This window comes from Filicampus tigris, chromosome 5 (assembly GCF_054856515.1).
Source record: "Filicampus tigris isolate MCC_2025a chromosome 5, RoL_Ftig_1.0, whole genome shotgun sequence".
NCBI classification, from domain to species: domain Eukaryota; kingdom Metazoa; phylum Chordata; class Actinopteri; order Syngnathiformes; family Syngnathidae; genus Filicampus; species Filicampus tigris.
Genome location: NC_141221.1, coordinates 2,277,248 through 2,301,389, shown reverse-complemented (window position 1 = coordinate 2,301,389; position 24,142 = coordinate 2,277,248). Strand labels below are relative to the sequence as shown.

The window sequence follows — 24,142 nt, the reverse complement described above, 5'->3', positions numbered from 1 at the left end:
CCACCATTTATGTTCTTTATTAGCATCATGCTCTAGATTAACAGCAACGACATGTTACAAATTAATAATGCTATAAATGAAACAAGCCCAGTCTAGCATGCAAATAATGGAAATTTGCACATGTACTCTTTTGGTAGATGACATCGGGAATGAAATATTTAATTTTCACTTCCACGTAGACCTATTTTTTAATGCTGATCTGTAAAGAAATCAAGTACCGTAACTGGAAATTGAATAGCTTTGTAGTGTGAACACACTCAGATTAAACTCAGTGGAATGTATTTCATGACAATTTTCTCAATCCCATGGAAGTAAGGTTCTTTCCGCAGGTAAACAATTAAATGATTCAAAGTACTTCCAAGTTTACGGTTTCTCGATGGGCGCGGCACCTGCGTGTCCGTTGAGGTGATGTTGTGGGTTGACCTCTTGCTGCGGGGGTCCCTCCGTCTCCACTTGTTCCCCTTGGCTGGAGCTGCGGCTGCTGCCCGGGGAGGCCCAACTGTCCCGCCGCCGATACGCTTCGCACAAGGGCAGGTCCGCACTGTCCCACTGATTGTAGCTTTGAGGTGCGGAAGGCCAGCGGGAGGCAAAGAATCAGCGGAGCAGAGGCACAGCGGAGCAGGAGAGGAGCAGACAAGAGTGCCAAGTGAGAACAAGCGCATTCGTACGCCCACCAAAGCTCAGTCAGACAAGCGTGGAGATTAAGCAACAAGCGCCAGAAACTGGAATATCGATGAAGGCAACAGCTGCCAAAGAATTTGCAGCGAATGCTGATCAACAGTTGTCAAGATGATTAGTTGATGATGGAGAGCATAGCTGAGCAAATGCAGAAAGTGACACGGGTCCACACCCAGCCAAAAAAAACACACACACACACCTCTGATTGCTTTCTTGTCGAAAAACAGGACAAACTATTCAATTGTTTCTCTCTATTTATTTCTTAATCATTATCTTTCCGCACAACTGGCACTCGTTCAACCATGTGAGATTGACACTTTTTTAAATTTTTTTTTTTTTACAGCTTGAGTCACACCATGGAAACCAATATTTGGACTAAAATGCATTCACATAACAAAATGTCTCTCCCACTAGTCAATTTAGATTCCCACCTTGAATGAATAGCATACTGTTGTGGCAACACAGTCCAATCTATAACCATTTGATGAATTAGTCACATAAGCATTAGAATAGCCTAACATGGTCCAAGCCAGACACTGAATTAGGTACACTTACAGAATTATTCCTCAATGTACCGTATGAGCCAGCCACAAAGTAGCACACCAGACTGGGTAAGAAAGGTGATTTGAATAACTGAGTATGACATCTTTTATTGAAAGGCAACAGTAAGTACCAGAGATGGGCCACTTTACCCTATTTTTCCGGTCCGTCCTCCGTCCGCGACCTGGGCACGCTTCCGTCAACGTCCCTCCGTCCTTATTTATAAAATAGTCGTCCTCCGTCCTTTTAAAGCGCTCACATCCTTACATTTCAACAGCCTAAAAAAAAAAAAAAAAAAAAAAAAGGTCCAAGCATGACGCCGTGGGAGAGGCCAATGGGAGAGGTTTCATAAACATTATTTAAAGCTCATTGGCTGGCTAATTTCCGATCCACATTCACACACCGGCTGGGAGTATCGCGAGTGGATTGAATTGTTTACATCTGTTGAAGTATCAACTAAGATAGCATTTAGCTGCCAACACAACCACCGTTGGTTACCAGACTATGCAGCCCGGCCGGCAGGGGGCATCACATGTCCTCGTCCTCTGTCCCCAAAATGGACATCCGTCCGTTCTGTCCATGGGACGGAATTCCCATCTCTGGTAAATACTGGATATAGAAGAAGCATCTGAACACAACATGATAACGCTACAAGAGGGGTCTTCAATCCTGTTCCTCAAGGGCCACTATCCTGCAAGTTTTCCATCTCTCCCTGATCAGTTGCAACACACCTGATTCTTGTGCTATTTGTGAGTTCACAAAACCCTGACAATCCATTTTGTCCCGAGCCCGCTGATTTCCTCCCAGCGGCACCCCAATCAAAAAGTTACGGGTGTGTTTGGGGGCGGGTTGTGTGACTGTTACGAAAACGTCTCTCGGTCGACAATCGGCTTGATTTAAAAAAAAAAAAAAAAAAAAAAAATCAACGACATGTTAGTTAAGACGCCCTTTATCCGCATTGCAAAAACGACAACTATCACTCAACACCATGATGCCATCTGTGCCAATCATGGAGATAAGAGGACTCAGATGGTCAAAACAAGGCACGTGCCGGTGACGACATTTTCATCCGTTGCCGGGATTGGTCAAAACTAACGTTTGATAGGCGTACACAAGTTGCCCAATCAGCGCAAAGTATTGTACTGAATGTCCCCGCCCTTTCTTGAGCAGATCACAATGGACAATCCCAGATTGATACTGTGGGGAACTTCTTTGAGTGATTCATGTATCAATCTGGCTCTGGCCAGGTTACACAGGTTGCGAAACGCGGTTAATCTACGCCCGTCATGCTTGACGGCAAACAAAAGGCACCAAATACTGAAACATGCTTTTATCTTATATTTGAAGAGCTGCTATCACCCTGCTGACGTTCTGCTGAATATCTTCTTAAAGATCAACCATATTCTCACTTCATACAGCAGCAAAATGGAAGGCACTCGATTATTTTGGGGGAGGGCATTATACTTACACATGGTGTGTTTCCACCAGAGGTGGGCATTTGACTAAATTTTGTTGGTCCTTTATTCGTCATCCGTCAGTGGCCAGGGTACCCGCCCGTCATTTTTCATGAACTGAATTGTAATCGTTAGTCCGTCAGAAGTCCGTTGGTGGTTCGTCAGTCGCCCCCCCCCCCCCCCCAAAAAAAACCGCCAAAAAAGGGCGAACTCATGGTCTGTCAATGACGGATGACGATTGCCAAGACGGATGAAAACCCACTTCCGTCATTCGTCAGTTTGGCTTTTTAAAAGGTGTCCCGCCATTTGTTAATCGTCAGAAAAACGGGCGTGTCAGTAACGGGCGGACGGACCGGTCTGTCTGTCTGACGGAATGCCCACCTCCGGTATACACCACTCACACACAGCTAGTACTGGATGATGATGATGATGACGATGGCTTCTGGGGCTTGGTGGAGAATGGTGAGGGTGGGAGCGCAGGACAGTGGTGGGATGGTGGGTGGCGAGTAAGAGTCTACTTGTACCTGGAGGAGTAATATTCTTCTTCAAGTTCGTACAGGTCAATGGCGATCTCGTCGCGCAGTGAGGTCAGCTTCTTGTCACACTCTTCCTGCAGCGAGCGCAGCTGCTGGTTCTGCAGGCTAATGGCGTCGTTGACCGAGGGGAAGTCGTTCAGGATGAGGAACTGCTTCAGATCCGACACCAGCTTCATCAAGGACTCGCCCGCGCGAACCTGATGGACCCGCACACGTTTCAGCAGCGCTTAGCACGTCTGTGTCACACGTCTGAGGTTCGGAGTCAAATCGCTGTTCCAGCTTTCCTGTGTAGAAGTCATGTGCACTCGCCAAGTACTCAAGCTCCTTTGTGTGAATGACTGGAAATGTCCAAGTATCTACTGTAACTTTCTAAACTCCTGGCATTGCACACTTTTACTAAGGAGCAAATTAAAAGTGCTTGCTTTAGATAAGGGGTCACCAACGTGGTACCCCCCCAAGGACCACGTGAGTAGCTCACGGACCTGCTGTAAAAATTACTCAGTGATGGGCCATTTTGATTTTCAAGGAATGACGGCGAAGCAATCATTTGAAAATGTAAACACCGACAGATTCATGGCCACGAAACACAGTCCAAAACAATAATTTTGTTTTTAGGCCACGAAAATTAAAGTACTTCAATTTAACGGACAATTGTCTCTAGTAACGGTGAAGACTCCAATAGTCTGCTAAACTGAGGTAAATGAATTTCAAGAGATCTTAAGACATGACCATTAAACTTTATGTAAACCCAGCGAGCGTTTAATTCTTTTCAAATCCATAGATAGACATTCAGCATAATTGTCACGTGTTTAAACTTACAATATTAGCTGCTCGTACGTGCATCTCATAATGGTCTTGCTCTGCTTGAGTTGCTCTGGACACTTGGGTCTCATCTTCTATCTGAGGAAGAAAAAAAAAAAAAGACAACTTTTGGAGCAGTGATTCCCAACTGGTTTTCCTGGGGTCCAAAAGTGGCTCATTGACTAGTGGTAATAAAAAAAAAAAAAAAATTACAGGAGCTCCCCGGTTTGTGCTAGTAACAACATCTGCCGCTTCGTGGTCACAAATGAACTAGTTTGCCCGATGGCGTAACGCTACCTTCACACCAAAGGTGGAACGATGTTTCGCCTCGCGTTTCTTGTGGGAGTTTGATCGTGGGATACTACGAACGTAGCTGCTTTATTCATGCAACGCCACAATGGAAAAGTGAAGCTAAGCTTTCGGTTATCAGACATCATGGCAAGCAATACTTTGCTTGTCGCTATGTCACACTCAATTGACATGGCATCTAATGAATATGAATGTCAAAAGCATGCAGGAAAACGAGCAGCATTTAAACAGCTTATCCACAGATTGCCAGAATGAACCAACAAATGGCATTAGTGTTCTTATATTATAGCACAGCCCTTACAACCCAAAAATATTTTTTCCCAAAAATATGTTCCCGGCAGACCCACTTGTTGAAACACAGCATTCTGATCAACATTGCGTTTGTGGAATTTGAGTTAAGCAGCAAAATCCATCTCTTTTTAGCCATCCCTGGGGGCGGCCATTTTGTCACTTCTGTCGACTGAAAATGACATCACAACTGCTCAAGGGCTCAGGTAACGACCAATCACGTCTCAGCTTCAGAAGACAGGTCAGCCGTGATTGGTCGTTACCTGAGCCCTGAGCAGTTGTGATGTCATTTTCAGTCAATTGAACTGACAAAATGGCCACCCCCAGAGATGGCTAAATACGGGTGGATTGACTCTTATTCCACAAAAGCATTATTAATCAGAATGCCTTGTTTCAAGTAGTGGGCTTGCATAGAACGTATTCGTGAAGAAAAAAAAATGTTGCACTCATTTCATAAAAAGAGAAGGATCCGTGTTTTTTTTATATTAAAATGTATTGTATTCCTTTTTACACATGCAGTTATCATTTCTTAATGTGCTCTGTATTGTCCTTTCAACGTGTAAGCATAGTATATACCTGTAGTGTACTTAATGATTTTTTTGCAGCAGTGTTTACCGACCTTTGTTATCCATTTGAAAAAAAATCTCAAACCCACCCACCAAATGTCACAAAAAGCACATATTGATAATGTAGGCAGAAGTTACAACAAATGGGCATTATTCAGAATTAGTTATGCTTTCTGTGTGTATTTATCAGCGCCTACATTTCACACTAATCACATCATTGAGACGAGATCGTCATTATTTGGTTTCGTGGTGTCCCCTTCTAATGTAAAATGAGTGTTTTGCCTCAAATAATAGGAGAGAGACACTTCAGTAGACGAACAAATATACATTATTTTAAGTAAATCATTTTTGGACCAATTAAGCGAAACTGAAGATTTCTCGTCGCCAAAGAGTACTTTGGAAAGTCGGAGCAAGGACGACAAACAAGGAAAGTGGACCTCTACACAAACATACACATACCTTGGCAGTTTTGATGATCTCGGTGAAGTTGTCCAGGATGGACCTGATGTCATCTTTCAGCCTCTTGTTGTAATTTTGCAGCAGACTTTCTTTGCTCTGAGGAAGCGCTCTCTGGGTTGCCATTAGGCTCAAGCAAAAGCAATACAGGTTTTACCTACAGTATTCCCATGAACATAAAAGCATTTATCCACTGCGAGGGAGAGTACTTTGTTGTTTCCCTTTCGGCTTTTCCCTTCAGGGGTTTGCTGTACTAAATTAAGAGGGGGCGACGAATAGCAGAATCAAGAATGTTGCGTTACAAGCTAGCAAGACACACACGTGAAACGCTGTTCCGAAACACCGAACAAAGATCTCTTTATACGGTCATGCAGTACAAAATACGTTAGGAAATACGTTCGAACATGCTGTCCAAGCGATATTTTGAGAGGATAGTAGAGTAACGTGAGAGACCAGAACAACAAAGTCAGTGGTGAACTGGTGACTTGTCTTCGTCGACTTCTAGTGGCGAGTAATATCCGCCGTGTACGGTGACTACCGCCATCTAGTGATCCCCCTCCCCAATACACTATATGTTGGCAATCTTTGAAAAATAATTGCCTTCTTTTAAATTGCGTGTGAACGCTATAATTTCTCCAACAATTCAAAACCATTGTATCCATTTTTAAGACAGTGGTTCAATCGCGCGTTGGAACCCGCAAACGTAACATAAATCAGATTAGTCAGATCTTTGTTAAATTGCAGTAATGGGATACATTTGGTTCTGGAATTTGCTATGATATCCTGTGCTGTCATATTTCTCCAGTTTAGTTCAATCTCAGCATCCAAATGTTTCAAAATGAACAAATACATGGAAAAGTTTGATTTTCATTAATTTAATTTTCAGGTCAACAAAGGTAGGCCGTGATTTAATTCGAACACTTTTCGTCTTAACAGAAAGTCATTGAAACCTGCGCAAGTGAGCTTCAACCACGCACCAAAATACACTTTCCATGTTCAAACACAACATTTTATATTACAACAGATAAACATTCATTCAACTTTGGGTTCAGGTGGTTTAGATGTTACATAAAAGATCATGCTGAAAACCAAAGTGCTGCATATGACAGAACACATTCTTAACAATGTAATAGCTAGGCCACCGATCTTGACGCTAGTTCACCAACTCCCTGACCAGTAAGTGCTCTTGATACAGTATTTCAATGACAAGAGAAACACATTCATTGCGGAAGTCACTTGTAAAATCTACAGCGCTTACTTGGACATTACAGGCCTACCTATTTGATTGTAGGTACCAGCGCTGTGTCACATATTGTAAATAAGTGGACATCACTGTATTGATCAAGGTGTTGTCTGATCAATTGGTAAATGGGATGCTTGTCACGTGGTGTGGGTGTGGTACGTCATCACAGGTGGTAAAATCATCTGTTCACTTGGCGTAACTTCACTTGGGTTTCTTAAACTAGAGGGTGAACGGGGAAGCCCTACTTTTTGCTGACCGCACGCTCGCTCGAATAATCACATGCATGATTGATCACTTTGGAACGTATCGAACCCACTAATGGACCATAGTGGACATATAATAAATCAAGCAGCCTTTTGGATCGATTTGGATCAATGATCGTTGTGGACGCGCACGGACTCCCCTGTCCAAAAAATTGCTTTTCTGATAGTCGCCTACAGTGATGGTGAATGGGAGTTGTTGTGCATAATGTATACAGTATCGCAGATATTTTACTTGGTGTTGAATGTGCAATAAACTACACTTGCAGTAGGTTTTATTTGGAGCAACAATCGCTTAATGTACAAATCAAATGTATTGAATAGTGTCCAATGTTTGAATAATAGTACATACAATGGAGTCTATTCCTACATGTACGCACTAAAGTCCTTAATTATAACACATGCAATGACTCATACAGTATTTTCCGTTTTCAGCGGAGATGGGTCGGTGGCTTGAAACTGGAAAGATACAAAAGATGCAGCCAAACATGATCAGCTTGTATATTCAAACATAGAAAAAGACAAACGAGGCAAATGTGAGGTAGGCAAGAAAACACATGCTTGACCACCCTGCTGTCTTTTTGTAGAAGGCCGTACCAAAAGGGCCAAGAACAGGAAAAGGAAGTTCAGAAATTCCAGCGAGACCTAATTTGAGATGATTAAAGCAACAACTCTGCTGACATAAATGGTAATTGCAAGACACTTGCACCGTTTAAAGAATAATCTGTGATTGGGGGGAAAAGGAATGTAAACGTACGTAACAAAAATGGACATTTTGGTTTTCCACGAAGCAGCGGTCCCATACGGTCTAACAACCCTAAATGACAATTATGTAGAGTAGTTGCTGTTATTGTGCCAATGTGAACAGCTTTCATTTTCAAACATAAGCATTTCATACGTGTCAGTGCTGCTAATGTCTGCTCAGGTTTAGGCACAAAAATACTTGGGCGGTTCAGGAAAAGGTTGCGGTTTGCATCCATCGCATGCGCGTGTGCGTGCTTTCCTTTGCTCGAGCCGCCATATCCCCCAATGCAAGTCTTTGCTTCATCACCCCTAAAACTTTGAAGCGGTTGTTTCAAAGTAAAAGACTTGCATCATGTTGCTTAAGAAGTTTGGCGCAGGGCTGCAGTCCAGCTGCGGCGCGTGTGTCGTCAGGGCTTTTCTTGTGGGGCTTTGACGTGAAATGGTGCACAGACAAAAGGGTCGACAGCGTGTACACCAATTTGATTGTTCACATTAAAAGGGCCCTCGTGCTGCGGGGTCACCGTTCCCTCAAAGTGGCGGGAATATTTGGCTAACGCTTGCGGGCGGAACGGATGCGGTGCAATCTGTCCCAGCACGCCTTGTTCGGGGATCACAGCTGCCCCGTGAGGGTAGTGAGGTGGTGCGGCCTCCTTCCTTTTCGCAAACGGCGCCTGGGAGAACACGTCCAGCTGCTGCTGGGCTGCCAACGGGCCGCTCGGAAACGGCGCGTTGGCAAAAACGTCGCCCGCTTCTTGCTGCGTGAGGCGGAAAGGAGCTTTTGAGAAGACGTCTGCACTAGCTGGCTCGGGATCAAGCAGGGAATGATTCTGGTCAACGGTGGCGGTCGCAGGTGGATGGAAGGTCATGGCAGATGATGCCACACAGGACGCTGGTGTCGAGCGGAGGCCCGGCTGAGTTCCGTGTTCTTCGTCCTCCTCGGAGTCGAGCAGCAGCGGTCTGGAGCCGCTCGGGTCGAGGGCCGAAGTGCGCCCTTCGGTGGCATCCCCGAAATCCTCCTGCTCTTTGCGACAGGTTTCTTTTTCCTGGTCTTCATCACTGGAGTGAACACATCCGTCATTTGCCGCAGACTCTCCAACAGTTTCGCCGTCGCGCCCTTCTTGGCCGAGCGCCGAGTAGCCATTCCTGTCCAGCTGCACATCTGTATCGGACAGCAGAAAAGGAGAAACAAACTTTATCCATCATTCCATTTATATTGACTGACAATCAAACTTGAGGTCACACGTACATAGGATAAGCACTACGCGAGGAAGCATCATGACACAATAACGCACACTCTGCAACATTCATCATCACAACATGGATCAGCCTTGTTTCCATAACTTGCTCTCCACATTTCAAATGGATGTGAGCAAGGGAGTCAGTGGAAACAAGGAGCGGGGCCTTGGCAGCAGAGGCGGGCGCAGTTCGACAAGACGAGCACAGAGGAACACACGGGTCAGTCTTACCTCGGCAGCGTCGACAGCGGCTGTTAAAAGGCGGCTCTCGCCAGGGAGTTAAGAGGGAAAAGCTACCTGATTTGTTATTTATCTTCCCCACGACTGAAACCACACGATTACGCAAGCGCTATTTTTGCCTTCAAGTACTCTTGAGACAAATACGCTTCAGTGTCTGTGCCAAAAGTGACACACTGTGTCTATGACGGACAACAACGTTACTACTAGTGGTCACTATAATTTGGAGCTAATGTCCATTTAATCCATCAAATAGATGCTTTTGTGCGTCCTTAAAAATAAAAACAAAACAAAAGGAGGATTTGAGACATTGATCCACTGTGATGTCTTTAAGCAATGTGATACAATAGAGAAAAAAGACAAGGGAAAAGGTCAACATCTTAGCATTTATACACAAACCTTTATGTCCCTTTACAATTTACATATCTCACATTTATACATTCGCTCTAGAGCACTACTGAGTCATCACACGTCAACATTTTCACTGAGAGCAGAGGTGTCTTTCTTTTTAGTTTGACAAGGATATGACTTGACAGTAATTTAAAACAAATGCACATCATGACAGTATTATGACTTTGTTATTCTTCCACTTTGCCTTCCCTATTGTTGTATTTTTACGTCTTAAGAATAGACACTCAATTGCAGGTACGTATGTTTGTCTTTTATATTTTTTTTTGCATGTGGGAGGGGAAAGGAGGGCCTGAATTTGGCTGGCATTGTAAGCCACAGCTGACTGCACGGGCCAGTTTTCAAATTCAGCTGTGAGGCATCTTGTATGCTTCCAACTTTGCAAGGGGAATGTCCCTTCTGTTCCCTGATAACTCAGTGCATAAAATAGGGTCAATCCATAAATGCATGCTTGGTTGAGTTTGGTGTAGGAGACTCAACCCCACCATACATTTTTTTGGATGAACTTGAACAGAAATTCAAGGCAAGCCTGCTGTTTTTTTTGTTTGATTTTATTATTTTTTTTTAGCAGGGAGATCCTCTAATCTGTTGACCACTGACCTAACAAACTGATTTCATTTCTTGTCTTTGTATTCAATTCAATCGAGATTGAAAAGGATTTGCAAATCATCGTTTTGTTTTTATTTCATCCAACTTCCCAGCTTCAATGGAATTGGGGGGAATTTTTCACTTATTATCAGAGCTGGGTATTCGTCTATACTTTAGTCCGTCTGAGTTCCCGTATATATTTCAGACCCGCCCGGTCGGTCCGAGTCAGCCAAACGGCGTCGACAACAGCGGTACCACGTCGCATGCAGGTGCCCCACTCCTGACACGCAGCCAAACAAAGGAAAAAAAAAAAAAAGTGTTGTATACCTACCAATCGGTCCCACAGATACAATGACATGTGCCCCATTTTGTTTTTATTTCACCAAACACCACGCTGTGCGTGTCTGTTATTTTGATTTGATCTTCTTCTTTATTTAGCAGCGTGTATGTTTGAGCAGCGCCTACGTGTGACGTGAAAATTATGTTCTCGACGCCAATTGGCCGTCGCCGACGGGGGACGGACCGGGACCGACGGGGGTCGGCCGGAAATACCGCCCAAAAGTTATAGACGGAGAGACGATGCCCAGCTCTGCTTACTATGTGTGTATGTTGACAAGCCAGTGTATGAAAGCAACCGCGCAACAACCCAAAAGCCATTTGCAAAACCTGCCAGGAAAGACATTTTGCCATCATTGCTCTAAAAATAAACTCAACAGGTCAATCCGGGTGCATGTTTTCCCAGTTATTGTGCGCGTTTTGAGAAAAATTGTGTGAAACCTTGTCATTCTTTTTTGGTAGAGTGGTTCCAAATAAAGCTTCAACCCTCAACCAACACACACACACACAAAGGGTAAAGGGCAAAGCAGCTGTCATAGAGCGGTTTCTCATGAAATGAAAGTAGACCACCATGGCTGCACGTTAAATGAGCGATTATGGGGGAAAAGCATGAGGAAGGCCATGGTGTAGCCATGTTAGTGGCAGAAGATATGCTTAAGCATTGATGGGAATGTTAGCAGAGCTTTATGAAAACAGCCTATCAGGGTTATGGTGAACAGATCTAAGCCGAGTCCTCTCTTTCATTTCGTAAGATGCTACGTCATCCACATCTCTAACCCTCCTCCCCTGGCCCAACGTAAGGGTTGCACAGTGCCCCTTTGACCTCTCCCAACCCTCTAGAGGTCGATGAGTTGGTCCACCAGTAGAAGGGAGCGAGTCAAGTTGGGCAGGCTGGATTCTGAACTGCCACTGTTGTTGCGCGAGTGACCACCTGAAACATGTCAGAGAAAGAAAGAGAGAGAGAGACGAGACGCAGAAATGTACATGGGAGAGGCGAGGGAGATGGCGAGCCAAACAATAGGTCATATGAAACGAGATTGGATGAAGAAAAGAAATATGGAGAGTGGATGAGGATGGGGGATGGTCAGAGCAGAGGGGTGCATGAACGGGGGCAGGAAAAGAGAAAGAAGCAGAGAGTGAGCTGGGATAATCTTAAATTAATATGGCTGCATCAACACAGGCGTGAGTAAGGGAGCACCAGTCTAACAGTCTATGGGGAGGGGGGGGGGACTTTCAAGATAATAACGACAGAAGCCAACCCCTGCAGGGTGGAGTATCACATGTTCTAATGTGAGAGCTTGACTGGCAAGATTTTCCACATCACAAGTCAGAGAGGAAGGGGGCTTGTTTGGGGAGAGGGGCTCAGAATCGGTCCGGCTGACAGTAGGTGCGGGTGCTCATCTCAGGATTCTGTTCTTCTTACCTTGGTTTGAGGTTTTGGAGATGAGCACGGGAATAGGGTCAAACTCGTCATTATTCCCTTTCTCTCCTTGAGACATGAGGAAAGAAGAGTCTGCGGCGAAAGTAGAGGACGTGAAGGAAAGGCAGATGTGAGGGGAAAGCAGTTAATTCCACCGTAGCACAAGGCGATGAATAAAAGGAAGGGCAGGGAAATTAAAAAAAATTGGGCAGGATATAAATATGGAATTGCAAGGTGGCTTTGGGTTCTTTCATACAGTATGTGAAAGAGACTGTGTCAATCGGTCTATCATTTGTTCTTTCTATTTATATTTAAAAATAAATGCAAATCAAAAAGTGACTTCATTATTATGGTATTTGCTTTTCAATCTACACTCCCTCCAAAAAAAACAATAACAGATTTTTGATATTTCAATTCGAAGGTCCTACCAAAATCACATAATGGAAAAAAACGGCCAGAGGAATGAATTTGATTTTAATATTTAATTGGGTGTCTTTACGGAATGATTAATAATTTACATTAATAAAGAGTTGGACAGACAAAGAGCGGTGGAAGCACATTTTCTGTGTCATACGTAATGATGACGCCGATTACAGTAACGCTTCAAGCAGGGTTTTTTTTTTCTGCTGCATCGCGGTCATGGTCCTGGCTAATTGTGGCGACTAATCAAATGTCACTTTTCCATTTTTTGATTCCCGCATGAAAAGGGGGAGAAGCAACGATTGATACAGATTGTTGTTTGGATGTGTCTTGATGCATCAGCTTTAGTTATCAATCTCGTGTGTTAGGTTAGAATGAGTACAATAAAACATTATTTTGTTTTTACAGATACAAAAGCTGACCAAGAAGTGCTGCAAATGTGGAAGGGCTTACCAGCTGCTGTCTGGGCAGGCTGCAGCTCCTCCAGGCAGGCTGAAGAGCCAAGAGAAGCAGAGGGGCGATAGGAGGAAGGAGCAGAAACAGTCTGGTTTCCATGAGGAGGAGTATGAGATAGAAGATGGCAGCCCAGCAGAGGGTCCTTCCCAGTTAAAGAGTCTGAGTCACAACAAGAATGCAAACTCATAATGAGAAGGGCTCAAAGTATAAGAGTGTGGTGAAAAGTTTGAGCAGCAGAATGCATTGGACAAGGGTGACAATCGAATCTAGCATGCATTTGTTAGTGTTGAAAATGGTTTAGCTGTCTGAACAGTTCTCAAAGTAGTACTTTCCTAAGACAAAAATGGTTGTGGCCGCCTTTTCACTGCATTCCACTTCACATTTTGCTATTTTACGTAACACTGGTGAACTCCTATTAATACCTACGTTAACAGTTAATGTCAGAACGTGAGTTGATGTGAAAAAAAATGTGGATGTCTTCGTAATGTTAAAGTGACTAATACGAATTTTAGGAATGACACTTCATAAACATTAGCTACACGTCAATACAAGTTTTAAAATGACAACAATTTGACCCTAAAAGCGGTGAATTCAAGTTCCATTTTCCAAATCCTATGGGCAGCCTGCTGAAACAAATTGATCTGAGAGGTTATACTGTATTGCATTAGTACTTCCAATCCAAGGAACACAATCAAAGTGTGACCATAACAAAGAAGTGAAATATAACAACATTCTATGCTGACGACTCTCCTATACTGAGACCCACAACGCTAAGCTGGCATGGGTGAGCTCTGACTAGCCCAAGTGCTGCTGAGATTGAGGCGGCAACCAACCCAGGAATCAGTGAATCTACACACGCACGCGCGCGCACAAACCTCTGTCTTTGCTACAAAACGCAACAGGTGAATGCAGGACAGGAGAACAATAGCGTTTCCTTTGCTAAGGCATCTTCGCGGATAACGGAAAGGCAACAAAAATAGATGCAACGTGGAAACTATTTTTTAGTTAGGCAGGGAAGAAAAACATGGATGGCGCCGGTACAAGCATTTGTGCTCAGAGGCTCAGCCAGGGTTAATAGGTCAAGGTGCAGAAGAAAGGCTTCCCAAGACTTCTGCCCATGATCAATCAAGTTGTCCAAGTCAGCGATTTCCCAACCAGTGTGCCGTGGCACATTAGTGTGCCGTGGGAATTTATCCAATATCGCTTATTTGGACGAAAAATTATTCATTAACAACAACAAATAATTAAAGCGGTGTGCCGTGAGATTTTTTCCCCCATGTGAAATATGTGCCCTGGTTCAATAAAGGTTGGGAAACACTGGTCCAAGTGATGGAGAGAGACGATTGAGGGACATGACAAGGGACAGACAAGGGCAACAGTAGGAGTTTACAAATAGGTCAAATACGAAACAGTAAATGTAGACATTCAAGCAATGTTAGCGGTTCAAGCAGAAGCAGTGTTCCATCTGACCAAAAACAGAGTTGGTGGTATTTCATTCCAATACATGCCTTCTGTATTTATCAAAGGCTTCATGACCCCGTCTAATGTGTTAGTAACGTAATTCCGGTGAATGCAGCAACACACTCCCGGTCAAGACTTTTGCCAATGGTATGAGACCAAGCGGGCAAAGCCAACCCTGAAAGTTCATCAGTAAAAGCGTTCAGCTGAACAAACAACACCGAGCAGAGAGGGCCCCTGCTGAACCTGACAATTCATTCCAGTCAGCTGAGCGGACAACACCACAGCTTCCCAAAGCACACGTAGCCTCAACTCTTAATAGAAACAACTTGATCTGATTACAGGTATAGTATAGTTAAATGTGTCCCATGCATAAAACAATACTCTCACAGCACTCATAGCAGCCCATACTTACGGGAAACCACAATGGTAAAAATTGGTGGTGGTGGGGGGGGGGATTCTTAGAGAAAGAATGTGTTGGCTCAGAAAATGGCACAGCAGATGTGGCCCTTTACCCCCTTCTCTAAAGGAAAGAGCATTGTTGAAAAGCTAAAGCTAACATCAGAGTTAGTGAGAAACGCAATGAAATAAAATAGGGTTGATCGAACAAAAAACATTGCTGCGCAGCTTGGCCCCAACATTTGGTACATTGCACACATCGGATTAGATCCACTACACGTCGTTGCAAAGATAATAAACATCTGTTTTGACTGACACTGTTAGAGAGATGTAAATGTATTATATTCAGTGTCAATTGTTTGACCGCAGCAAAAAACAAATTGCTTTGATCCAACACATCACATGCCTCTCAGACAGCTTCACTCGAGATAAAAAAACGCACCCTGGTTATGCTATAGCGTCAATATCACTACAAAAAAAACCAAAAAAAAAACATTTAAATAGAGAGCACTACACGAAAGAGAATAGAGGCGTTTGTTTCCAATAGAACTGAAGGAAAAAGTGGACATAAAAGACTGAGTGATTGACTTCCTAGGCTCACTGGTTTGTGAACACAGTCCTCCAGCAGTAAGGAAATCCAATTAACAAAGGCGTGTTTGTTTTTGCTGTACTGAGCGAGCGTAAAAGCGCGGATCTGCAAACGAGATTCGTTCTAGCTGTAGACCAGAGACTCTATTCATGGCAACTGACAAGGAGCCACTGTGCGGCTGCTAACATATGTCAACAAAGGTTGGCTTCTGAAACCAGCAGTTGCAATTTTGATGTTGGCAAACTTCCTTAAAGTACAAGAAATGATTCTGCGCCCCGAATATTACAAGACCTTTCATTTCAAGCTTAAACAGTGGACAAAAAGAGGTAAATGGATGAAAAAACAAGAGTCAAACAAACTCTTACCTCCAAATGAATTGAGCCCGTGAATCAGACAGTCACCCCTGGACTTCTCCTCTGGTGCAGCAGCTGTGCTCCACCCAAAAATATTTTTTTGTACTTAACAACTCTCTCGCGCTTGTCTGTGTGTTAACGTAGAGTACGTACAATATTGCACTTACTTTCAGCTAGTTTTGCAAAGTCTTTGTTAAGCAGCTCCTCAGCAGTTAGCTTTGAGAAGTTATCGTCACCAAAGGGGTTCCAACTGGGCTGAGTGTTGGTTTTAAGATGGGCAGAGTGGGTGTCCGCATCAGCTGGGTGATATACAGTCTGCTGGGACGAGCATGGGGAGCCAGAAGGAGTCGTGCTGGCTGATCTACGGATCGGGAAGAAAGCGGTTGGATTTCACCACGCTCGTTATTACTTTGGACTGATTTGTGTGCGCGAACAAAATGTGAGAACACAGCGATTCTTCGGCAAGACTCTGTCGGATGTAAAAGGTTGGCTTTCACTCCGTCGTGGTCGTGTCAACTGAAAGGACTTTCTATTGCGCTGCCATGAAAGGATAAGTCACTCCTCACATGACTGAGGGGAGCTCATTCTGCTCACTTGGACTTGTTGAGGCTGGCCTCAGCTGCGGCTGCCTGCAGTAGCTGGGTGGACTTGCTGATGGGGACCCCGAAGATGGCACTGTGAGTGACGTCGCTCAGGATGCGTCTATGACCGCTCTTGGCCGCCATCTTCGGTGACGATGGGGGCGTGAGGGAGCCGACTTTGTGCCCCTTTCCATTTGCCTGTGTGTGGGTGGTTGGGGGACACAATAAGGGATGTGAGCGTGACAAATATCCACACAATGGTAAACAAATAAACGAATTCCCACAATCGAATAATCAAGGATGAGTGAATCAGGAATCAGAAAAAATAAAGACCATGAAAGATCACATCCGTCTGACACCTCCTGCCACTGAAAGCCAAACAACAGATAATGAACGCTGAGACAACCCTTGAAAGAAGACTGAGATGGTTGAAATTAGACATGACGGACCAAAGATTGTCCATTTTAGAGGCCAATCAGAGTAAGTGCGCTGATTTTCGATAGAGAGAGCAATAAAGGAAGAAAGGGCGATTAACTGCCATGTTCAATCAAATCAGCAGCAGACAGCATTATTAGCAGGAAGTTACCACATCTGGGTCAGCAGCTGGCCCAATGACGGAGCACTCGGGGATGGGGACCAGACGGAGAGCTGGGCTTTCCTGGACCTCATGCTGCTGCTGCCGGTGCAGTGTGAGAGCAGGAAAATCAGGCTTAGCTTTGCACTGCAGCACAGTGGGTGTCACAGTGACGGTATGCTGGACTTGGTGGTCTAAACTCTTGTGCCAGTCCAGATGATCCCACACAGGAATACGGACCACATACAGTATTTGTCCTTCAATTTATATGTGCTCATAGAATACTTTCGATACTTCTACCCGCAGATGTCAACAGGCATGGGGCAGAGGCCAAGATGGTCAACTGTTCTTCCCAAGAAACTGTGGGATTGTGTTTTCAGTTCTCATGTCTTAATAGATATGATGTCATTAATACTGTAGACTACTGCTTGAAATTCAGTGGAAACGTGAACTATTGTTCAAAAGTGAAGAATTACGAGTGCTTTTATTTTGATGGACACCAAAGCTTTTAATCGTACAATACAGCCTGACTGCAGTTCCTTTCGGGTTCTCTCGCTGGGATGCCTACCTGCTGGCTATTCTGTAGGTGTGAGAAAGCGGAAGGCTGCTGCTGTTTCACGAGGAGCTGCTGAGGTTGCGGCGTGACCTGAGGCTGAATGGTGGTGGTCTGCATTGGCCGCACGGAAGCCTGCGTCGCAGCAGGAGCCTGTTGAGGAGTCTGGAGGGCACCTGCAGAAAGAAACAACACATTCTTTGAATCAACCATAGATCGCTACGATTAGTCTAATGTTGGAAGTTTACTTATCCCCAAATAAAAACAGGCCAGAGTTTTTACTGTGATGTGTAGAGGGATCAAAGAGCTAGTACCTATGGCCTGGGGCGCTGCAGCAGCAACATTGGGCCGCTTGCGTGGGGTCAGACCTGCTTGTATGGGAAGAATGCCTGATATAGGCTGTGGTTGCGTCTGGCCAGCCTTAGGCCTTTGTCGAGGTGCTATTGAGGTTTCAGTGGTTGGAATGGGGTCTGTGATCCTGAAGCGAGGGAAGGAGAAAAGTGCATTGTAATGTAGAAATTCATTTTTAATGGGGAAAACATGAAGAACGCTCTGGCTCGTCTCTCACCTGGCTTTGGTTTGACTTTTTTTGACCACTGCTTCACTGGCTTTGATAGGCTCAGGAAGTTTTGCAGGAATGGATGAATTCTAAATGGAGGAGAAATCAGTGTCTAATCAGTGCACTCAGAACAAAAGATGGCTACAATATTGTACAATAGATCAAGTCAAAACTGCACAACACCAAAGAACTTTTCTAGTGTCTTTCGGTATCCAACATAAAATGTGAAGCAATATAAAACAGTCAGCAGTTTTTATTAGTCTGGGAACCACAATGTGCTGACATAAAGGAAGTGGTGGTCCAAGTCAGAATCTCATTTATTTCAGTCACTCTGAACTTACATGTAAATTTGGAACAGGGCACTCTCGTCCATTCAGTTTAAAGGCAAAGTAAGATACTTGATAGATGTCTGGCCTCTTGTCGGGGTCGGGTTCCAGTATATATCCTGAAAAATCCACACAGGGAATTTTCAGCTTTCAGTAACATAGATACTCCACTTCACACTTGTACAGCAACTGCACACATACATATTTTTAAGGTTTTGGACGTTCAGTTTGACCTGAATAGGTATTGCTTGGATACACCAAGGACTTTTCAGCCTTTGCAAGTGATTACAGTGGCTATTGCTATTGCATGTACTATGTATATACACTATACATTAACTAAGTATAAGGTATGTTATTGTAGGCAATAGACAGAGACAGAATTTATACATACTGAAACTCAATACGGCATACAGAACAACTAGGGTAAGACAGTAGAGGTAAGAGGTAGAGTAAGACGAATGCTGCTTACTGATGAGACAGTGCATATCGTGGGAGTAGCGTGAATTGTCGGGAATAGTGAAACTGCCATCACAGATAGCAACTTGGCTCTCCCCAAAAGGAAGCGTGAAGTAGCATAGTTTATAGAGAAGACATCCCATAGCCTGTGCACACAATTGCAAAAGCACAAATTAATGTCGCTCTGCTGTTTACACTTATAACTGATATCATGAGATCCAAACACCTCACCCATATATCTGCCTTTGTTGTGATGACTTTACCACCATAGAGGTTGACCATCTCCGGAGCGCGGTATGATAAAGTGGTGTACCTGGTGCCACACACACACACATATCATTTTCTAAATACATTTACACGTGGGGCTCCAAAGTCGGGTCCTCGAGAGCACCTATCCAGCCTGTTATAGGAGGATCATTATCAGGCTTCTCAGAGCTTGCTGATGAGTTGATCATTTGAATCAGGTGTTGGGGGGGGGAGACATCTAAAATAGGATGGATAGGTGCTCTTGAGGACCAGAGTTGGGCACCCCTGATCTACACAATTCACAGCAAGTGTAAAGGCAAAGGGCATAGAAAACCAACTTTTTGATTTCCTCCTCAACAACAGGTACACCTTCTGCCTGTGGGTTTTGGAAGTGGTTTGTAGCACTTCCAAAGTCACACAGCACATAATGTCCCTGGTCGTGCAGAAGAATATTTTCCACCTACACAGGGAGGACAAAAATCAATTCATTCCAATGCTATTACACAAAAACGCCATACAAGTTAACTTTTGAATCTTTTAGCTTGCCTTGAGGTCTCTATGAATGATTGGAGTCTTGCACTGGTGTAGACGAGCAACAGCTTCACACGTATCACAAAAGACCTGCAGCACCTCTGCCTCCGTGAAGCCGGTCTGTAAGCGCTGGTTCATCAGGTTGACCACCTGTCCACCTACAAAATAAATGTCATTTGCTGAAACAACAGCTAGTGCCAAGGTAACACAGTGCCTTAAGATGAGGTTATATCTTCCTATGAAACCAAATTGTTCATTTCTTTATTTTATATGCTATTTCAGGCTAAAACCAGTACTGAAATGGTGACTCCATTTGTTTTTGTTACTAAATTGGCCCCTAGTAGGGTAAATCCTCTTTTATTGTGAAGTTGGGAAATTTTCCAACCACAATTTCACCTCCCAAATTTTATCACTTGGCAGCGACAAAAAAAAAAAAAAATTAAATATTTTTATATAACAGCGACAGAACAAACACGATAGGCAAATTTACCTCGACAGAAGTCCATTAAGATTAGGACCTCCCACACATCACCAGCTCCTACTGCAGCTATGCTGGAATCCAGGAAGCCAACTATGTTTTTGTGGCCTACGAGGTCCCGCTATATCAATAAACACAGACAGGGAAACAGTGAAAAAACAGTTACCTTTACAACGTTAAGATATTGAGAGAAATACATCCACGTTTATATGTCTTGCTTTATCTGTAAAGATTCTGGAAAATGAATAGCACACGCTGCCAGTCAAACACAAACTGTGTGATTGCAAGAACTGTTTATTTTTTTACTAACATTTGAGCAGTGTGTCCTGGAAACGGCATTACCGTAATTCTGCTTGAATGACAAATTGCCAATATAACATGTTTACAAGAATTTACGAAACACATGACCACTAACTACACCTCTCCCCATTACTGCCTGTAAATCATTTTATTGTTCTCCAATGTGCGTTTATACAGATCATTTTATTGTTCTCCACTGAGCTTTGTTCTAAATTGCCATGACGTACATCTGGTCTTTTTATTGAGCACATGCTGTAACGAAAAAGTTAAAAATACAATAAGTGAGAACACAGCTATACTGCGACTTTATGGACAGCCAAAGAAAAAGACAGTCTTACATTTGTGCTTATTTTTTGTTTTTTTACTCACCATAATCTGTATCTCCAGTTTGCAGATTTGTAAATCATGCTCATTGTTAACATACATCCGCTTTAGAGCACACCGTTGACCCTGATTCGTTCGCACCAAAAAAACAATGGCAAAACCTCCTGCAAAGAAATGGAATGATGGGAGATCAAATACTGTTCACCACAGATGGGTAGATCACAGCACATTTGGACCATATTAAGCAACAATGAATGTTTTTCATTGTTAAGTATTCATCTAACGGTAAACGTAATTCTATGACTGTTCACAAGCGCTATTAATTAAATCGCAAGCGATTTACTGCTATTTTTGCAGACTTATTTACAAGTCACAACATGAGAACGATGGATCAGCAAGCCTTGGTAAAGTGCATTTATTGTATTAAGACTCAAAGAAACATCTTGTAATACTGTAAAAGTACCGATAAATGATCATTTTGGTCTCTAAAATGTCATACCGTTTCATCCCTCTTCATCTCTTTTTCTACTATTATTTTGTTGCAGAAAAAAAAAAAAGGATATAATCTTTGATAATTCTGTTATCTGCATGAGACCAAGATCCACATCTTGCGTGTGTGTTCTCTGAGAGTTGAGACATTTTAAGACCGGCTGTCTAATCTGAGATGGCTGTAAGAAATTAGAAGGATTAGCAGGCTTCTTGAGCACCATTTCACTGTGGTCTACTCTCTCAGACGGGAGACAGTGCCAAAAGAATAACTAAGTACAGCTACAAATAGCCACTGCCCAATGACGTAACCAACTGTCAGGATTATTCTCCATTGGCTTATGCATACGTCCACAACAAAATGCTCACAAAACGCAAATGCACCCTTTGGGCATAGCCATGAAAAGGGCAATATTTGGTCCCATTTGTCATCGGCGTGACGGAAATGGCTTTATAGTATGTTCCACATCTTTACAACTACTTTACCGCAAGGTTACACTGTGATGATGAAACAAGATACAAGCGGCATTGTCCTGTCGACTGAAGAAAGATGAGCTTGGGGCCTCGAGTGTTTTCTTTACAGAATTTGAGCTGAGTGGATGATTTTGCTTCACAGATGAGGGAGTAAATCATTGGAGCCCTGTGTTGTGCAAACCATCATAAGACATAAGCAACACACGGTGTGTCCAAAGAGAGACAAATTGTCAAAAAGAAAAAAAAAGAAAAAGGAAAAATACTACTATTTCAACATGTAAAGCAAGCAAGTCTCACTGCATAATCTTTGCATGCATACTGCTAAAATAGTCTATAAAGCTAAAGGCAGCGCACTACAACTGCATGTATAAACAGGCCTTTAACAGCTGTCAGTGTCAAATTCCTCCCAATAAATCATGAACAGAAAATGTGATCTGGTGAAGAACCAAAAAGTAGAACTGTTATTTTACTATCCTCCATTTTTTCGTTAATTGCGTCAGAGTTAATTCTAGCAGCTGCAGGTTTGATGACATTATTTGGGTTTATCTTTGTATTACGGTTTGCGGCCAGATGACCACACCATTCATAAAGTGGCCAGACAGCTGGAGTCCTGCCAGAACACTGATAAATTAATCAGTCTTTTTAAATCTATTATTCAGTAACAAGCCCTCTTGGCTAACACAATGAAGCTGACTCTCATTGGGATAATGGAAAACACAAACAAACCCTGTTTAACTGTTTAGTCAAACATCAGGACATTATCTTCAGAAATGAATGTCATAATCATCACTAAGAGTCAACAATATTATTTTAACTATATGGACTGCTATGCAGAAAAACCACAAGCATGATTGTGCAAGCATGAAAACGAAGAGCCCAATGTTTATGCTTACAATTACCAATGACTCAGCACGTCACAGCCCGTATAATACTTTTGTACCAAGTTACTCCCAGCCTTGAGGTAAAACGTGCAACCTAGAAATTCAGTAGCGCATTATATTGACTAGAAAGACACTTATGTATATGCAAAGAGGAATAAAAACAGATTAACCTCGCACAAAAAATGTTGATAAATCACACATATTTAAGAACAAAAAAACAGTTTAAGAACCGTGATTACATTACATTTCTCATTACCTCGAGTGAATTATCACGTTCTTATACCGCTGCTCTAACCCCCACCTCCAAAAAGGAATGAATGAATCACGAATTCAACATTTGACTAAGAACATACACTGCCGTGGGGCACAAGGGATTAGCAAATTAATCCTGATTTTCGCCACTTTGGAAATTAAATCAAATACCTCGGGGGGCTATGTGACTTAAGTGCCAGCAACTGAACCAAAGCGAAAGCACATTTTTTTTCATTCACCTTCAGCCACGATCTCTTCGATGGTTACTTGATGTCGTCCAAGGGTAAAGACCCGGCCGATGAAGCTGCCTCCGCCGCTGGAACCAGCGCCGCCTCCGCTGGCACCCGGACCAGGCCCCGAGCTCACCAGCTCCCGGCGTGAGTCGAAAAATTTCTTCATTCCCTACAGGTGTTTTCCAAAGCGACAATTTCGACACCCAAGTGTATAAAAGCACCAAAGAAAGTCTGTCGTTAGTTACGAACAGTCAGTTCCTGGTAGAGCTGGTGGCTAATGAGGTAGCTGTCTTTGACTGAATGACAGCAGCTAGCTGAAAGCTAGCTGACAAATTGGACCGGACTTCAAAGTATCCCCAAAAATACAAGACAGCGTTGCCTGGCTAACGCATGGTCCGAATAGAGAGCAGTACCAGACCTTAAATCTTAAGTAGCGTTTTATTGTCAAGAAGTCAAATACTGGTCATCAACTCTGAACACCGAGAAGCGACAACTGGATGACTGCACTGCCAGTCCGGAGGAGCGGTCGCTAGCGCACCTATGCGGCTAAGCTAACCAGCTAGGTGCGATGACAGTTTCATAGACCGGCAGCCAGGTAGCTCCCTACCCAAAGCGGCTTATTATCACACATGCCCGCATAAACCTCAAAATCTAGGATATCACATCACGCTAAAATAATTCGCTTCCCTCCTTTCTGTATCGCAAGCAAATACCGTGTCTTGAGCTGTCAGTTCAATATAACGCCGTCGAGCTTTATCAAATAACTTATTAAACAAAGCTAACGGAGCTACAAACAGGAGCTGGCTGGATGAGTCGGTATCATTTCTCTCACTGTGATTGGTCAATGTTAGCGACGATGTCAGACAGCTTTTGTCCCAGCCCCGCCCCTGACCGGAACAACAGTAAAACCATCCCTTTCAAAATAAAACAATTCGATTTTGGAAGTCACCCACAAACTGATTTTTAATCAATAATATAAGTATTTTCTTTGTCCAGTTTGGGGAGATTATATGCAACAGTATTTAAATCATATTCACAAAATGTTCTTATTTTAAAGTTTTAAGTGTAAATGTACTGTCTGTCACAATCAGTCACTATCATACATATTAACATA

At 43.3% G+C, this 24,142-nt stretch overlaps 2 protein-coding genes across 6 annotated transcripts; both read right to left on the bottom strand.

Moving 5' to 3' along the window:
* Position 1: 1 nt before the first annotated feature.
* Positions 2-6,179, bottom strand: med22 (mediator complex subunit 22). 2 transcript variants are annotated; one of them, XM_086030580.1, is made up of 4 exons: positions 5,632-6,179; positions 4,028-4,108; positions 3,197-3,405; positions 2-559 (listed from the first exon to the last, which is right to left on the bottom strand). In XM_086030580.1, the coding sequence occupies exons 1-4, from the start codon at positions 5,752-5,754 to the stop codon at positions 364-366; spliced, it is 609 nt and encodes a 202-aa protein (XP_085886706.1). In that variant the 5' UTR covers positions 5,755-6,179; the 3' UTR covers positions 2-363. The 2 variants fall into 2 exon arrangements, with proteins under 2 accessions (XP_085886706.1, XP_085886707.1); XM_086030581.1 differs by having other exon boundaries at positions 408-816.
* Positions 6,180-7,389: 1,210 nt separating this feature from the next.
* aak1a (AP2 associated kinase 1a) lies at positions 7,390-23,874 on the bottom strand. Of its 4 annotated transcripts, XM_086032206.1 has the most exons (18): positions 23,035-23,874; positions 20,748-20,866; positions 20,091-20,199; positions 19,616-19,758; positions 19,408-19,529; positions 19,055-19,136; positions 18,837-18,969; positions 18,383-18,486; positions 18,051-18,130; positions 17,797-17,960; positions 17,498-17,658; positions 16,942-17,031; positions 16,369-16,553; positions 15,942-16,135; positions 15,787-15,849; positions 12,973-13,134; positions 12,103-12,192; positions 7,390-9,034 (listed from the first exon to the last, which is right to left on the bottom strand). In XM_086032206.1, exons 1-18 carry the CDS (start codon positions 23,192-23,194, stop codon positions 8,283-8,285), a joined length of 2,913 nt encoding a protein of 970 aa, XP_085888332.1. In that variant the 5' UTR covers positions 23,195-23,874; the 3' UTR covers positions 7,390-8,282. The 4 variants fall into 4 exon arrangements, with proteins under 4 accessions (XP_085888332.1, XP_085888334.1, XP_085888333.1 ...); XM_086032208.1 differs by lacking the exon at positions 12,103-12,192 and having other exon boundaries at positions 23,035-23,197; XM_086032207.1 differs by lacking the exon at positions 16,942-17,031 and having other exon boundaries at positions 23,035-23,197.
* Between the last annotated feature and the right edge of the window lie 268 nt (positions 23,875-24,142).